Below are 18,123 nucleotides of genomic sequence, written 5' to 3'. Positions count from 1 at the left end.
TCTGTCTTCATCAGTTGTCTTTTTGCTAGCTAGGGCCATTTACTTTAAGTGCTGTCTGTGTTCCCTATGTGTGAACTGCTGACTGCTGTTAACTTGCAGATGATTGTTGACATATCAACCAGGATTAAGGTTTATGGAAATTTGTGACTGTTGCTGTCTTCATAATCAGTGGCTCTATTGGAGGGGGAGAGGTTTCTCCTCTCCTAGACAATCACTACCGGGAGGTGAGGACAGGGCAAGGGGATACCTACCGTAGTCAGTTGCACAACTGAATGCATTCAACTGAAATGTGTCTTCCACAATTAACCCAACCCCTCTGAATTGCGAGAAGTGCATGGGGGCTGCCTTAATCGACGTCCACCTCATCTGCGTCCTGGGAGCAGTTGTTTTTGGGGGTTAACTGCCTCGCTTAAGGGTAGAACGGCACATTTTTTCACCTTGCCAGCTCAGGGATTTGAACCAGCAAACTTCCAATTACTGGCTCAAAGCTCTTAACCGCTAGACTATGTGCTCTTCACCTCTGCAAGGGAATTAGTGTTAGTAATTCAGTCTCCCCTGTTTTCTCAGTGGAAGCTGTCAGTGGCAAAACTAAGACCGTCGCCGAAACAAAGACAGTTCTGCTGAGTTATTTGAGGTAGGAAATAAAAGAAGAAGGTTCCACACCACTCCCTCACTTGAGTATCTTTCCTAGTTATTTTCTTTGCTATTTTGTAGCTTTAGCAACTATGTGTGTGTTTTCTATACCTGTTTGCTCCTTTCCCTGTAGGCTTTACAGACACTCCCCACCCTTGGTTGCAATCAATCAATCAATCAATCAATTTTATTTTATATAGCCCTTCGTACATCAGCTAATATCTCGAAGTGCTGTACAGACACCCAGCCTAAAACCCCAAACAGCTAGTAATGCAGGTGTAGAAGCACGGTGGCTAGGAAAAACTCCCTAGAAAGGCCAAAACCTAGGAAGAAACCTAGAGAGGAACCAGGCTATGAGGGGTGGCCAGTCCTCTTCTGGCTGTGCCGGGTGGAGATTATAACAGAACTATGCCAAGATGTTCAAAAATGTTCATAAGTGACAAGCATGGTCAAATAATAATCATGAATAATTTTCAGTTGGCTTTTCATAGCCGATCATCAAGAGTAGAAAAACAACAGGTCTGGGACAGGTGGCGGTTCCATAACCGCAGGCAGAACAGCTGAAACTGGAATAGCAGCAAGGCCAGGCGGACTGGGGACAGCAAGGAGTCACCACGGGCGGCAGTCCCGACGCATGGTCCTAGGGCCCAGGTCCTCCGAGAGAAAGAAAGAGAGAAGGAGAAAATTAGAGAGAGCCAAGATTTTCAAAACGTTCATAAATGACAAGCATGGTCAAATAATAATCAGGAATAAATCTCAGTTGGCTTTTCATAGCCGATCATTAAGAGTTGAAAACAGCAGGTCTGGGACAGGTAGGGGTTCCATAACCGCAGGCAGAACAGTTGAAACTGGAATAGCAGCAAGGCCAGGCGGACTGGGGACAGCAAGGAGTCACCACGGCCGGTAGTCCCGACGTATGGTCCTAGGGCTCAGGTCCTCCGAGAGAAAGAAAGAGAGAAGGAGAAAATTAGAGAGCGCCAAGATTTTCAAAATGTTCATAAATGACAAGCATGGTCAAATAATAATCAGGAATAAATCTCAGTTGGCTTTTCATAGCCGATCATTAAGAGTTGAAAACAGCAGGTCTGGGACAGGTAGGGGTTCCGTAACCGCAGGCAGAACAGTTGAAACTGGAATAGCAGCAAGGCCAGGCGGACTGGGGACAGCAAGGTGTCATCATGCCCGGTAGTCCTGACGTATGGTCCTAGGGCTCAGGTTCTCAGAGAGAAAGAGAGAACGAGAGAATTAGAGAGAGCATACTTCAATTCACACAGGACACTGGATAAGACAGGAGAAGTACTCCAGGTAACCAACTGACCCTAGCCCCCCGACACATAAACTACTGCAGCATAAATACTGGAGGCTGAGACAGTTGTTGCAACCCTTCTAATTTAGTGTAACCCGCTCACACAACCCATGTGGAATTCCTGGTCTCTTGCAGCGTTTGAAACTTACAATCTGCGGTCAAGAACGCCGAGTTCGTCTCAGCCTATGCTTGCAAAAAAATAGGATACCCATTAGCCAACGCCAATGGCGACAGCTTGTCTTACTGGGGTCCGACACATGCTGCCCTTCAGTCCTTTGACTTTTTGGCCCTGATGTAGACATGGGTCACCCCAGAGAACACTGTTACTCCAGCTGCTCTCACTTCATCTGATTACGTTTTTCTATCACAGGCCGAGACCATGTGGTTGTCGTGGTGGTGACACAGGGCTACTCATTTCTCCAAAGTGGACATTTTCTCTTGTCTCCCTCTCTCACCTGTCCATCTCCTCATTTGAATCCCATGCCGTCACTGTCACTTATCCACTCAGGCTTAACATTGTTGCCATCTATTTCCCACTAGATGCCCTTAGAGAGCTCCTCAATGAGCTTGAAACCTTGATAAGCTCATTTCCTGATGATGGCTCACCCCTCTTTGTACTTGGCGACTTCAACTTCCTGATGCCTGCTTTTGATTAATTTCTTTCCAACTCTTTCTTTCCCCTCCTTGCCCCTTTTGACCTTCCCCAGTCCCCTCCCACTCACAAGGCAGGCAATATGCTTGACCTCATCTTGACCTCATCTGTTCGCCTATTAATCTCACTTCAACCTCCCTCCAGGTCTCTGATCACTACTTTGTTTCCTTTTCTGTCTCCCTCTCTTCCAACCCTAGCCACTCAGCCTCTATCCAGATGGTCATGAGCCGCCGCAATCTTCGCTCTCTCTCTCCCACTACTCTGTCCTCTTCTATCCTATCATCTCTCCCTTCTGCTAAATCCTTCTCCCTCCTGTCTCCTGATTCTATCTCTTCGACTCTACTCTTCTCCCTTTCTGCATCCTATGATTTGCACTCTCTCTTTTCCTCCTGTCCGGCTCGGCCCTCCCCTCCTGCTCCATGGCTGAGTCACTCATTGCTAGCTTGCAGAACAGGGCTGCAGGCAGCTGAGCAAAAATTTAGAAAAATGAAACTTCCGGAGGACCTATCATCCTTTCATTCCCTCCTCTCTTCCTTCTCTTCATCTGTATCTGCTGCTAAAGTTACTTTATATCACTCTAAATCTCAAGCTTCTTCCTTTAACCCTAGGAAACTCTTTTCCACCTTCTCCTCCCTCCTTGGAACTGCCAATCTGCGGTCAAGAACACAGAGTTCATCTCAGCCTATGCTTTTTTATTTATTAGGCTCCCCATTAGCTGACGCCGAAGGTGGCAGCTTGTCTCCTTAGTCCCCCACCCCCTTCCCCCCCCTCCTCCCTCTCTGCGGACAACTTTGACCTTCTCCCATTCCTCACTTTCTTTATCAACTCATCCCTGACCATTGGCTGTGTCCCCTCTGACATAGAAACCGGTATCCATTCTTGCTTTTATTTCCAAAACACTTCAGCCTGCTGTCTCTGACCAATTCTCTCACTATCTGTCTCAGAAAGATCTTCTTGACCCTAACCTGTCACGCTTCAAGACGGGTCACTCAACCGAGCCTGCTCTTCTCTGTGTCATGGAGGCTCTCTCTGCCAAAGCTGACTCTCTCCTCTGTTCTCATCCTCCTAGATCTATCCTCTGCCTTCGACACAGTGAACCATCAGATCCTCCTCTCCACCCTCTCAGGGCTGGGGTCTCAGGCTTGGCACACTCTTGGATTGCATCCTACCTGGCAGGCCGCTCCTACCAGGTCACATGGAGAGGATCTGTGTCTGCACCATGTACTTTCACTACTGGTGTCCCCCAGGGCTCAGTTCTAGGCCCTCTCCTCTTCTCTCTATACACCAGTCACTCGGCTCTGTCATATCCTCACATGGTCTCTTTTTAATATATATATATATATATACTGTATATACAGTGGGGAGAACAAGTATTTGATACACTGACGATTTTGCAGGTTTTCCTACTTACAAAGCATGTAGAGGTCTGTAATTTTTATCATAGGTACACTTCAACTGTGAGAGACGGAATCTAAAACAAAAATCCTGAAAATCACATTGTATGATTTTTAAGTAATTAATTTGCATTTTATTGCATGACATAAGTATTTGATCACCTACCAACCAGTAAGAATTCCGGCTCTCACAGACCTGTTAGTTTTTCTTTAAGAAGCCCTCCTGTTCTCCACTCATTACCTGTATTAACTGCACTTGTTTGAACTCGTTACCTGTATAAAAGACACCTGTCCACACATTCAATCAAACAGACTCCAACCTCTCCACAATAGCCAAGACCAGAGAGCTGTGTAAGGACATCAGGGATACAATTGTAGACCTGCACAAGGCTGGGATGGGCTACAGGACAATAGGCAAGCAGCTTGGTGAGAAGGCAACAACTGTTGGCGCAATTATTAGAAAATGGAAGAAGTTCAAGATGACGGTCAATCACCCTCGGTCTGGGGCTCCATGCAAGATCTCACCTCGTGGGGCATCAATGATCATGAGGAAGGTGAGGGATCAGCCCAGAACTACACGGCAGGACCTGGTCAATGACCTGAAGAGAGCTGGGACCACAGTCTCAAAGAAAACCATTAGTAACACACTACGCCGTCATGGATTAAAATCCTGCAGCGCACGCAAGGTCCCCCTGCTCAAGCCAGCGCATGTCCAGGCCCGTCTGAAGTTTGCCAATGACCATCTGGATGATCCAGAGGAGGAATGGGAGAAGGTCATGTGATCTGATGAGACAAAAATAGAGCTTTTTGGTCTAAACTCCACTCGCCGTGTTTGGAGGAAAAAGAAGGATGAGTACAACCCCAAGAACACCATCCCAACCGTGAAGCATGGAGGTGGAAACATCATTCTTTGGGGATGCTTTTCTGCAAAGGGGACAGGACGACTGCACCGTATTGAGGGGAGGATGGATGGGGCAATGTATCGCGAGATCTTGGCCAACAACCTCCTTCCCTCAGTAAGAGCATTGAAGATGGGTCGTGGCTGGGTCTTCCAGCATGACAACGACCCGAAACACACAGCCAGGGCAACTAAGGAGTGGCTCCGTAAGAAGCATCTCAAGGTCCTGGAGTGGCCTAGCCAGTCTCCAGACCTGAACCCAATAGAAAATCTTTGGAGGGAGCTGAAAGTCCGTATTGCCCAGCGACAGCCCCGAAACCTGAAGGATCTGGAGAAGGTCTGTATGGAGGAGTGGGCCAAAATCCCTGCTGCAGTGTGTGCAAACCTGGTCAAGAACTACAGGAAACGTATGATCTCTGTAATTGCAAACAAAGGTTTCTGTACCAAATATTAAGTTCTGCTTTTCTGATGTATCAAATACTTATGTCATGCAATAAAATGCTAATTAATTACTTAAAAATCATACAATGTGATTTTCTGGATTTTTGTTTTAGATTCCGTCTCTCACAGTTGAAGTGTACCTATGATAAAAATTACAGACCTCTACATGCTTTGTAAGTAGGAAAACCTGCAAAATCGGCAGTGTATCAAATACTTGTTCTCCCCACTGTATATATATTTTACCTTTATTTAACTAGGCAAGTCAGTTAAGAACAAATTCTTTTTTTCAATGCCGGCCTAGGAACAGTGGGTTAACTGCCTTGTTCAGGGGCAGAACGGCAGATTTGTACCTTGTCAGCTCAGGAATTCGATCTTGCAATCTTTCGGTTACTAGTCCAACGTTCTAACCACTAGGCTACCTGCTGCCCTTCTATCATTGCTATGCAGATGACACTCAACGACTTTTCTCCTTCCCCCCTTCTGGCACCCAGGTGACGACACGCATCTCTGCGTGCCTGGCAGATATCTCAGCTTGGATGTCGGCCCACCACCTCAAGCTCTACCTCTACAAGACGGAGCTGCTCTTCCTCCCGGGAAAGGCCTACCTGCTCCAAGACCTCTCCATTACGGTTGACAACTCCACAGTGTCCCCCTCCCAGAGTGCAAAGAACCTGGTGTGACCCTGGACACCCTGTTGTTCTTTGCAAACATCAAAGCAATGACTCGCTCCTGCAGGTTCATGCTCTACAACATCCGTAGTGTACGACCCTATTTCACACAGGAAGCGCCGCAGGTCCTAATCCAGGCAGTTGTCATCTCCCGTCTGGATTTCTGCAACTTGCTGTTGGCTGAGATCCCCGCTTGTGCCATCAAACCCCTGAAACTTATTCAGAATGCCTGGTGTTCAACCTTCCCAAGTTTTCCCATGTTGCCCTGCTTCTCCACACACTCCACCGGCTTCCAGTCAAAGTTTTGATTTACTACAAAATGATACTTGCTTACGGAGCAGCAAGAGGAAGAACGGCCCTTTCTTACCTTTAAGCTATGCCCAAATCATACACCCCAACCCAAGCACTCCGTTCTGCCACATCTGGTCTTTTGTCCCACAGCACCCCCCCCCCCCCCCCTTACCTCCTCATGCCCAAACCTGACACCCCCCTACATAAAAAAGGCTTTTGTGAACTAACACTCCCAATTTAGTCTTTTCCCCCTTACTAGCTCTGACTTTACTGATAGCTAGTTTATTGAGGAAAAATGTATTTACTATGACTGTGATATGTGGTTGTCCCAACTAGCTATCTTAAGATGAATGCACTCACTGTAAGTCGCTCTGGATAAGAACGTCTGCTATATGACTAAAATGTCAAATGTAAATATAAGGCTATGTACCGGTATGTATATATCTGACACGCTATATATTTAGATTCTCAGATGGTGTCTACATTGGGACATTAGGCTAGACCTATCATACAACCAGTGTTATAGAGCTAGACTTGGATAATAACCTTTTAATGGGGAAACCAGGCCAAAGTAATCAATGGTCTAAAAGATCTGTTCATTTAACTTCTGCTTTGACTGAAAACAGCAAGACCATTGTGCTGTTGTTGCTGTTAGAAATACTAAGGTTCCTAAGACAGACCCACGCTTTATTCGTAAGAGAAATCTGAAGAGTTTTAATGAGCAGGCTTTCTTTCATGATTTGTTTTATTTTGACTGGAGCAAGATTGAGCTTATTCCTGATGTGGAAACTGCCTGTAAATTCTTTCATGATGTTTTTTTCCCCAAATAGTAAACAAACATGCCCCATTCCGCAGGTTCAGAGTTAAAGGGAGGGATAATCCATGGTTTTCTTCTGAGCTGTCTTGTATTTTTCACAAACGTAATCTAGCCTGGGCTAAAGCAAGGAAATCATGTTCTAATGCTGATTGGCTTATTTTTAGACAGTTACGAAACAAGTGTTCTTTTCTTCTCAGGAAGGCCAAGTCTGAATATTTTATGTCTGTTACCACTGATAACCTGAATGACCGTAGAACGTTTTGGAAGGCTATTAAGTCTATGCCTGGTAACAGTAATGTTAATGAATGACTGTCATGTGTATTGAAGGACTTTGTTGCTGCATATGACAAAACTGAAATGCTGAATTGTTTCAATGAGCACTTTGTATCATCTGGTAGGCTGTTTGATTCAGTGTCTTCTGTCTCTGTACAACCCTGTGTGGATGAACCAGCAAGAGCTGGTCAAACTTTTAGCTTTTTGCCATTCTCAGTGCAGGAGGTACATAAAGCCCTGAAATCCTTCTTGATCCCTGCTTTTTAAATCTGGCAGCTGATTTCATAGCTGAACCACTTACCTATCTGTTCAATCTAACCCTGGATGGTAATACAATTCCAAAGATCTGGAAATCAGCATTTGTCCTACCACTTTTAAAAGGAGGAGATCCAACTCTTTTAAATAATTATAGGCCAATCTCAAAGTTGTCACCCCTGGTGAAAATACTTGAAACCCTTGTGAGTGAACGGCTAAAATAGTATATAAAAACTAACTCAATTTTATCAATATACCAATCGGGCTTCAGGAAGAAGCATAGCACAATTACAGCAGCCATGAAGGTTTTAAATGATTTCACTGAAGCCATTGACAAAAAACAGCACTGTGTCTCACTTTTTATTGATCTCTCTAAGGCTTTTGATACAGTTGATCATGCTATACTGAGGCAGAGATTGTCGAGTGTAGGTCTTTCGGAGCATGCAGTTGCATAGTTTGCTAACTATCTGTCTGATAGAACTCAGTGCACTCAATTTGATGGGCTCATGTCTGTTAAAGTGTTTGTCTATAATGGTGTGCCCCCGGGCTCTGTACTTGGTCCCCTCTTATTCACTATTTATATAAATAATTTAGACAAAAATGTGCTAAATGCGCAATTTCAATGTTATGCTGGTGATACTGTTATTTATTGTTGTGCCTTGTCTCTCACAAAAGCTTTCCAAAACTTGCAAACTGCTTGTTATACTGTGCAACATACCTTGTGTCAATTGAAGCTTATCCTCAATACTGACAAAATTAAACTAATGGTGTTTTCTAATGCAAGAAATAGATCTCTGAACTTTTTACCTATTACTACCTGTCAGGGCAATGAGATTGAGACTCATATAAATATCTTGGAATTTTAATTGATGGCGGCTTCTCTTTTAAATTGCATATTCAACAACTTACAAAAGAATTGAAGCTGAAGTCGGCATTTTATTTTAGGAATAAGGCCTGTTTTTCTTTTGAAGCCAGAAACAGGCTAGTATCAGCTACATTTATGCCTTTACTAGACTATGGGGATATTTTATATATGAATGCTTCCGCTCAGTGTTTGAGATCAATTGACACCCTTTACCATGGCGCATTGAGATTTATTTTTAAACTGCAAAACCCTTATGCACCACTGCACTTTATATACCAGGGTTGGCTGGCCTTCTCTAGTCACTCGTAGGCTCAGTCACTGGTATACTTTTATTTACAAAGCCATTTTGGCTTCACTACCATTTTATTTGGGGAATTTTTATTGTTCCGAAATGTGGTGGGTACTCTCTTCGTTCGCAGGACTTTATCCTGCTAACTGTTCCAAATGTCCGAACTGAATTTGGTTAAAGGGCTTTTATGTACTCTGCGCCATCAGCTTGGAACGCCTTACAAAATACTTTTAAACTGGAAGAACTTGTCCTGATTGGTGTTTTAAATAACGGATGAATGATCTTGAGACTGATTCCCTGACCTGTCAATATTTTTAATTTGCTGTTTTATGATTTTTTTATACTCTTGTGAATTCTATGGTTTTTACTAGATTACTTGTAGTTTTTCATGTTGTCTGTCTGTAATTGTACAATAACTTGGTGCTGCCTTTCTTGGCCAGGACGCTCTTGAAAAAGAGATTTCAAATCTCAATGAGCCCTTCCTGGTTAAATAAAGGTTACATTTTTTTTATTTAAATGAAAGCAAGTGAGCAAGAAATCATGCTGTGACATGCCCTGGACATCGATTTGGTGTCTTGTACAGAACACTGAAATGACTATCCGATGACAGACTATTATCCATACAATCTGGAAGAAGTATCCCAAAACACAGCTGGGAAGTAAGTTGGTGTCATTTGCAAACAGTTGCCGAGTGTCTATCACAGACCTATAATGTCAGCCAATGAAAGTGAGACCTTGGGGCGCATCTCAGCCATTACCCAGGCACTGGTAGGCAACAGCGACCGTGCTGAGTCAGCACACTGATCCATGTGACCGTGTCTTGCCTTACAGTTTGTCACCCACTTGCCAGAGCCCAACTCTACTGAGCCCATGCAGTCCATGCAGCCCCTGCAGCCCCTTACAAACCCTACATCCCTGGAGGTAAGAAAGACAGCCCACATACAGCACACAGCCACATACAGCCACACAAGGGCATCAGGCCCACTTTATAGAACGGACAGGTGGCTTGAGAACAGCTCCTGTGAGGAATTATGAAGATAGCTTTAAAGCAGACGTTGCATTTACGGACAGTGTTTTTGCTAATTTAATTTCACTGATGAAAGCACATTTTTCAACGCAGTAACATTGCCTAATTTGTTGAACGATAAACGTTAAAACTCTGAATCATATTGTTTAGATAAAATGTTGCAACGTGCAAAAGCAGCTGCTAGAAATTGTCTTAACTATTGGAAGTCATTCGGAGGAAATGTTCCCTGGCTTATGGTGGTTGCCTGGCAACCCCCAATGGTACACTGCAGAGGAAAGGAAAACGATATGGCAAACCGAAGCAGCATACAGCATGCTATGTAGAGCACTAGGTTATTGTAATACATATAGTGAGAAATCATCTGTATCCTGATAATTTGGCAAAACTACCAAGAATATTGTTCAGTACTGTTCACAGAGGAACTGTATTATACCAGTAATAGTTTTTGAAATGACATTTGGTTGAACCTCATTTTAGTTTGATCAAATCATTTTTTTGACCACAAAGATTTCTTAATTTTACAACAGTAAAGTGTTGTGCATCAATTTCTTTCTCTACACCAGTGGTTCCTAAACTTTTTAAAGTCCCGAACCCCTTCAAACATTCAACCTCCAGCTGCGTATTCCCTCTAGCACCAGGGTCAGCGCACTCTCAAATGTTGTTTTTTGCACAACCCAGCTTGTGGGAAGTGACAAAGAGCTCTTATAGGACCAGGGCACAAATAATAATATAATAATAATCAATAATCTTGCTCTTTATTTAACCATCTTACATATAAAACCTTATTTGTTCATAGAAAATTGTGAATAACTCACCACAGGTTAATGAGAAGGGTGTGCTTGAAAGGATGCACATAACTCTGCAATGTTGGGTTGTATTGGAGAGAGTTTGTATTTTTCCACACACAGTCTGTGCCTGTATTTAGTTTTCATGCTATCGAAGGCCGAGAATACACTCTCACATAGGTATGTGGTTGCAAAGGGCATCAGTGTCTTAGCAGCGCGATTTGCCAAGACAGGATATTCTGAACGCAGCCCAATCCAGAAATCTGGCAGTGGCTTCTGATTAAATTCAATTTTCACAGAACCGCTTGTTGCAATTTTGATGAGGCTCTCTTGTTCAGATATCGGTAAGTGGACTGGATGCAGGATATGAAAGGGATAACGAATCCAGTTGTTTGTGTCATCCGTTTTGGGAAAGTACCTGCGTAATTGCGCACCCAACTCACTCAGGTGCTTAGCTATATCACATTTGACATTGTCAAATGTGACATTGTAAGCTTGAGTTCATTTGCGCACAAAAAATAATGATGGAAAGACCTGTGTGTTGTCCTTGTTACTGCAGACAGAGAAGAGCTCCAACTTCTTAATCATAGCCTCAATTTTGTCCCGCACATTGAATATATATTTGCAGAGAGTCCCTGTAATCCTAGATTCAGATCATTCAGGCGAGAAAAAACAGCACCCAGATAGGCCAGTTGTGTGAGAAACTCGTCATCATGCAAGTGGTCAGACAAGTGAAAATTATGGTCAGTAAAGAAAACTTTAAACTCGTCTCTCAATTTAAAAACACGTGTCAATACTTTGCACATTGATAACCAGCACACTTCCGTATGTTGTAAAAGTATTACATAGTCGCTGCCCATATCATTGCATAGTGCAGAAAATACACAAGAGTTCATGGGCCTTGCTTTACTGGAGTGTCCAAAACGTCTTTCAAGCTGTCAGGCATTCCCTTGGCAGCAAGAGCCTCTCAGTGGATGCTGCAGTGTACCCAAATGGCGTCGGGAGCATCTGCTTGAACGCGCATTACCACTCCACTATGTCTCCCTGCCATGGCTTTTTCACCATCAGTACAGATACCAACACATCTTGACCACCAAAGTCCATTTGATATCACAAAGCTGTCCAGTACTTAAAAAATATCCTCTCCTGTTGTCCTGGTTTCCAGTGGTTTGCAGAAGAGGATGTCTTCCTTAATTGACCCCCCATAAACGTAACGGACATATACCAGGAGCTGTGCTCGGCCCGCCACGTCTGTTGACTCATCCAGCTGTAACGCATAGAATTCACTGGCTTGTATGCGAAGCAGTAATTGTTTCAAAACATATCCTGCCATGTCACTGATGTGTCGTGAAACAGTGTTGTTTGATGAAGGCATTATCTGTACAGTTTTTTTGCCTTTTCCCCCAGCATTGTCCCAGTCACGTGGTCAATAAAGCTGCCAGTTGAGGACTTGAGGACTTCTGTTTCTCAAACTAGACACACTAATGTACTTGTCCTCTTGCTCAGTTGTGCACCGGGGCCTGCCACTTCTCTTTCTATTCTGGTTAGAGCCAGTTTGCACTGTTCTGTGAAGGGAGTAGTACACCGCATTGTAAGAGATCTTCAGTTTCTTGGCAATTTCTCGTTCAAAAGTGTATATACAGTTGAAGTCAGAAGTTTACATACACTTAGGTTGGAGTCATTAAAACTAGTTTTTCAACCACTCCACACATTTCTTGTTAACAAACTATAGTTTTGTCAAGTCGTTGAGGACATGTACTTTGTGCATGACACAAGTAATTTTTCCAACAATTGTTTACAGACAGATTATTTCACTTATAATTCACTGTATCACAATTCCAGTGGGTCAGAAGTTTACATACACTAAGTTGATTGTGCATTTAAACAGATTGGAAGTGTACCTGTGGATGTATTTCAAGGCCTACAGTGCCTCTTTGCTTAACATCATGGGAAAATCAAAAGAAATCAGCCAAGACCTCAGAAAATAAATTGTAGACCTCCACAAGTCTGGTTCATCCTTGGGAGCAATTTCCAAAAGCCGGAAAGTACGACGTTCATCTGTACAAACAATAGTACGCAAGTATAAACACCATGGGACCATGCAGCCAACATACCGCTCAGGAAGGAGACGGGTTCTGTCTCCTAGAGATGAATGTACTTTGGTGCGAAAAGTGCAAATCAATCCCAGAACAACAGCAAAGGACCTTGTGAAGATGCTGGAGGAAACAGGTACAAAAGTATCTATAGCCACAGTAAAACGAGTCCTTAATGGACATAACCTGAAAGGCCGCTCAGCAAGGAAGAAGCTACTGCTCCAAAACTGCCATAAAAAAAGCCAGACTATGGTTTGCAACTGCACATGGGGACAAAGATCGTACTTTTTGGAGAAATGTCCTCTGGTCTGATGAAACAAAAATAGAACTGTTTGGCCATAATGACCATCGTTATGTTTGGAGGAAAAAAGGGGAGGCTTGCAAGCCGAAGAACACAATCCCAACCGTGAAGCATGGGGGTGGCAGCATCATGTTGTGGGGGTGCTTTGCTGCAGGAGGGACTGCTGCACTTCACAAAATAGATGGCATGATGAGGAAGGACAATTATGTGGATATATTGAAGCAACATCTCAAGACATCAGTCAGGAAGTTAAAGCTTGGTCGCAAATGAGTCTTCCAAATGGACAATGACCCCAAGCATACCTCCAAAGTTGTGGCAAAATGGCTTAAGGACAACAAAGTCAAGGTATTGGAGTGATCATCACAAAGCCCTGACCTCAATCCTATAGAAAATGTGTGGGCAGAACTGAAAAAGTGTGTGCGAGCAAGGAGGCCTATAAAACCTGACTCAGTTACACCAGCTCTGTCAGGTGTAAATGGGCCAAAATTCACGCAACTTATTGTGGGAAGTTTGTGGAAGGAAACGTTTGACCCAAGTTAAACAATTTAAAGGCAATGCTACCAAATACTAATTGAGTGTATGTAAACTTCTGAACCACTGGGAATGTGATGAAAGTAATAAAAGCTGAAATAAATTATTCTCTCTACTATTATTCTGACATTTCACATTCTTGAAATAAAGTGGTGATCCTAACTGACCTAGACAGGGAATTTTTACTAGGATTAAATGTCCGGAATTGTGAAAAAATGAGTTTAAATATATTTGGCTAAGGTGATGTAAACTTCCGACTTCAACTCTATATGTTCACTGCATTTGAAAAAACGACTCCATTTGCCGATGTAAAAGTGGATTTGGGAGTACTCAGTAGGGTCTGTAGAATCTATATATGGTGTCATTTCATGGGGCACTGAGTAATACGGAGTGTTGCAGGCCTTTTACTTCGCCCATTACATTGGCCACAATGCAATTCACTGTATATGCATTACACATTAGCTTATAGGTAAAAAAAATAATAATAACTGTTCTATGTGCTGATGTGAACTGGGGTTTGGAGTACTCAGTTGGGTCTGTAGAATCTATATATGGTGTTATTTCATGTTATTTCAATACCCAGCAGCACTATGCACACTCAACTCAAAAAAGAAAAAAAAACGTAAGACCAACTTTTTAGTTCAAATGAAAATGTTATTTATTCATTACTTTATTTGGGCTACATTTCACTAGAACAACAGAATTTGCTAAATGATTAGTGAGTGTCTGATAAGCGCTTTGAGTTATAGCCCTAACTAGTCCTGGGATCTTCTTTGGAGATTTTTGGTATTTGGCAACAACAACAAAAAATTGTTCTGGTAATTTTCACATAGAAACCTCATCGGGAGGATTGATGTTTGACATGCTTTTTACATCATTATCACAAATCATTTTTAGAGAACACATGCCTCCAGAATACATGCCTCCAGAATAATTTTTTCACTAAAGCCAATATATAGTTAATATATATTTGCATTATGACCTATGGAATGGTTGAAGTAAAATGCCAGCAACACTCCATATTATTCAGTGCCCCATGAAATTACACCATATACTGTATATACTGAACAAAAATATAAACGCAACATGCAACAATTTCAAAGATTTTACTGAGTTACAGTTCATATATGGAAATCAGTCAATTGAAATAAATTCTGTAGGCCCTAATCTATGGATTTCACATGACTGGGAATACAGATATGCATCTGTTGGGGTGTGGATCAGAAAACCAGTCAGTATCTGGTGTGACCACCATTTGCCTTATGCAGTGCGACACATCTCCTTCACATAGAGTTGATCAGGCTGTTGATTGTGGCCTGTGGAATGTTGTCCCACTCCTCTTCAATGGCTGTGCAAAGTTGCTGGATATTGGCGGAAACTGGAACACGCTGTCATAGACGTCGATCCAGAGTATCCCAAACGTGCTCAATGGGTGATAAGTCTGGTGGGTATGCAGGCCACGGAAAAATTGGGAAATTTTCAGCTTCCAGGAATTATGTACAGATCCTTGCGACATGGGCTGTGCATTATCATGCTGAAACATTAGGTGATGGCGGCGGATGAATGGTACGACAATGGGCCTCAGGAACTCTTCACGGTAATGCTGAGCATTCAAATTGCCATCGATAAAATGCAATTGTGTTCATAACCACCCCGCCACCATGGGGCACTCTGTTCACAACGTTAACATCCGCAAACCGCTCGGCCAAACGACATCATACACGAAGTCTGCGCTTGTGAAGCCATTTGGACGTACTGCCAAATTCTCTAAAATGACGTTGGAGGCGGATTATGGTAGAGAAATTAACATTTAATTATCTGACAACAGCTCTGGTGGACATTCCTGCAGTCAGCATGCCAATTACACGCTCCCTCAAAACTTGAGACATCTGTGGCATTGTGTTGTGTGACAGAACTTCATATTATAGTGGCCTTTTATTGTCCCCAGCACAAGGTGCACCTGTGTAATGTCCATGCTGTTTAATCAGCCTCTTCATATGCCACACCTGTCAGGTGGATGGATTATCTTGGAAAATGAGAAATGCTCACTAACAGGGAGGGATGTAAACAAATGTGTGCACAACATTTTAGAAAAGTAATCTTTTTGTGCATTTTCTGGGATCTTTTATTTCAGCTCATGAAACATGGGACCAACACTTTACATGTTGCGTTTCAATTTTTTTTCAATGTAGATTCTACAGACCCTACTGAGTGCTCCCAACACCACTTTTACATAGGCACCAAAATAATGTTTTTCACTTAAGCCCAATGTTGTCAAAATATCCGGTCTGAGCATTGTATTTTTCAATAGTGGTCTCAAGTTTTACATATTTAAAACAATTCCCATAAATTCCTTCTTGCATTTGCTTATAAGCACAATAAAAATCGACATTAACCTTGCAATGTTTTGAAATGCCGGCTTTTATTTGAAAGGTTTCCTTTATTAACGCAGGAAGTGACGTCATCAGTTGTGCTGAACAGAATACTAGTGAAAAGTCTACTGTGTCTATGGTAGTAGGCTATATCAGTCAACGATGGAGTTTTGGCAGCAGAGAGAGTAGCCCATGTCCACCGGAAACACTATCCAGGCAGAAGATATAGGCCTAGGTGCTTGGTTATGAGGCAAAATAAAGCGAAGGTGGCGCTGAAAGCTGGCTTCTTCAGTCATGAAGAAGTTGAATGATAGCCACGCTGACTAGCTAGTCCAGGGAACACAACATACTGCCACGGCGATGGAGGGTCTACCCGTGGTTTTGTGGGTTCCATTCTCGGGTCCTGTATCTTCCATCTAGAAGGAGATTCAATAATTATTTATTTTGGATCGGAATGTGTGTTATTTTTCGTTCTAAACAACATCCACCATCATGTCGGATCCAAGTTACTGGACCGCAGTGCCAACCCACAACAAGTCTCATTTTGTAACAGGATCAATGCTAAAACGATCAAAAAGGTAGGAACGGTTCTGGTTTATGTAGTTATGTAACAAAGCCCAACGGCAGACAATTATGGTCCTTTTAATGTGTTTTGTATTCTTTTTTTAAAGGATATTTTCTTGTGTTGGCCTTGCTGATGTTCTCAGACAAGTCTCTGAAATAACCCGTCTATGGTCCAGATGGCCATCCAGATGGACACATGCTTGACCTCAACTTGCATTGTGTCAATTTCATATATTCAGAAACAATGTAACTACATAAAAACATGTTTACCATTACTTTGTAAGTGATAACATAGCCGATGTTGACGCTCGTTCATTGGCTCCCATTTGGTTTCGATATTGATGCCACGCGCGGTCTTATCTCCATTGTTTTAGTTTCAGAGCGTGCAGCCAAATGTGGTCAGTGTTTAGAACATGTGCTGATTGTGATTTATGTATCGTTGGCTACACTATAGTTATGGAAAGGCAAAACATATAGGCGTACAGGTTGTTCGTGTTTAAGTCTGTAATACTGTTATAACAAAAAGGGAACAAAATAGTTATATATTCAATAATGAATTACCTAAGTACAGTCCTTGTTAGATCCAAAACAATGATACTATGCAGAATAAATAGGCATATTCCTGTTTCACGTAGAATTTTGGGTTGCTCACTGCCGTGCAAAACATCCTAGATCTGGATGACCAATGGCAGTCTCTTACAATAATTTGTTGGGTGCTTATATTTGATATTTGTCCTGTTTCATACATGTACATATGTGTAATAATACGCATGTGCGAATTGGAAATGCTTTTTGCATATCGCGAGACACCCCTTGGAGAGTCGGGTCACGGTCTTTATCTGCCATTATCAACGGTGATCCTGAAACAGTTATAGAGTTAACGTTAGTGCCTTGCCCAACGTTCTGACTGCTAGGCTACGTGCCGCGCTAATGCCGCCTCTTCTCCTTATAGGTCACTCTAAGTAATGCTCATCTCTCCTTTATTGACCCTTATTGTGGCCATTCTGCTCAAATCGATGGGATGATTTACTTGACTCCTCCTCACAGTCTTTATAATAAACTGTCTGACTCTCTGTCTGTGAGTATGCCTCCTGGTAGATTTTTAGTGGATGTTTTGTTCTACAAGTGTTTCATCTCATATTTTGTTGCTTCACAGTTATCAACAATAGCTGTTTGCAATTGTGTTGATTTTGGTTATATTGAAGTTTTGAGAGAAAGTTTTGCAGTTTAAAAGTTAGTTTCCTGCAATTCAATGCATTCCGTCGTAGATAATGCTGTGTTCTTTTGCTCAAACAAAATGAAGACTGCTAAATTCCATTGTTTTTGGAAATTTCAATTCTGACGGTCTAGCTTTTAGTTCTCAAAGATTATAAAATAATCTGTGTCCATTGTCTCTTCTACATACTTTGTATATTGTTTTAGTTGTTTAAGTTTAGACAACGTTTGTTTATTACACTGTTTGGACTTAGGCAACCCCAAAAAACGCTTAGGTGGCCCGCCCAAGGATTTCAATGGCAGAAAAATCCCTGCATTGCTTGCTAGTCATAGCCAATTACTCACGTTGAAAGCAGTGCATCTTTGCCCCTCCCAGAATAGAAACAAGCCTGTTTTTGATTCTCCCCCCCCCCTGGCTTAGATTGGTATATTTGCTGTGCTTAAAGACATTTT

The 18,123-nt window shown here is 42.5% G+C and overlaps 1 protein-coding gene and 1 long non-coding RNA gene across 3 annotated transcripts in view; one reads left to right on the top strand and one right to left on the bottom strand.

The window, feature by feature from the left end:
- The window catches only part of LOC139540842 (microtubule-associated serine/threonine-protein kinase 3-like), a 61,442-nt gene that overhangs the window by 2,977 nt on the left and 40,342 nt on the right, over positions 1-18,123 (top strand). Inside the window, 1 exon segment of the mRNA XM_071344843.1 lies at positions 9,614-9,703. Coding sequence (XP_071200944.1) covers positions 9,614-9,703 — 90 coding nt within the window.
- Positions 15,921-16,934, bottom strand: LOC139540843 (uncharacterized). Of its 2 annotated transcripts, none has more exons than XR_011668276.1 (2): positions 16,726-16,934; positions 15,921-16,307 (listed from the first exon to the last, which is right to left on the bottom strand). It is a non-coding gene; the product is annotated as an uncharacterized lncRNA (long non-coding RNA). The 2 variants fall into 2 exon arrangements; XR_011668277.1 differs by having other exon boundaries at positions 16,732-16,934.

Source organism: Salvelinus alpinus, chromosome 16, assembly GCF_045679555.1.
Source record: "Salvelinus alpinus chromosome 16, SLU_Salpinus.1, whole genome shotgun sequence".
In the NCBI taxonomy this organism is placed as follows: domain Eukaryota; kingdom Metazoa; phylum Chordata; class Actinopteri; order Salmoniformes; family Salmonidae; genus Salvelinus; species Salvelinus alpinus.
This window is presented reverse-complemented; position numbering and strand designations above follow the sequence as displayed.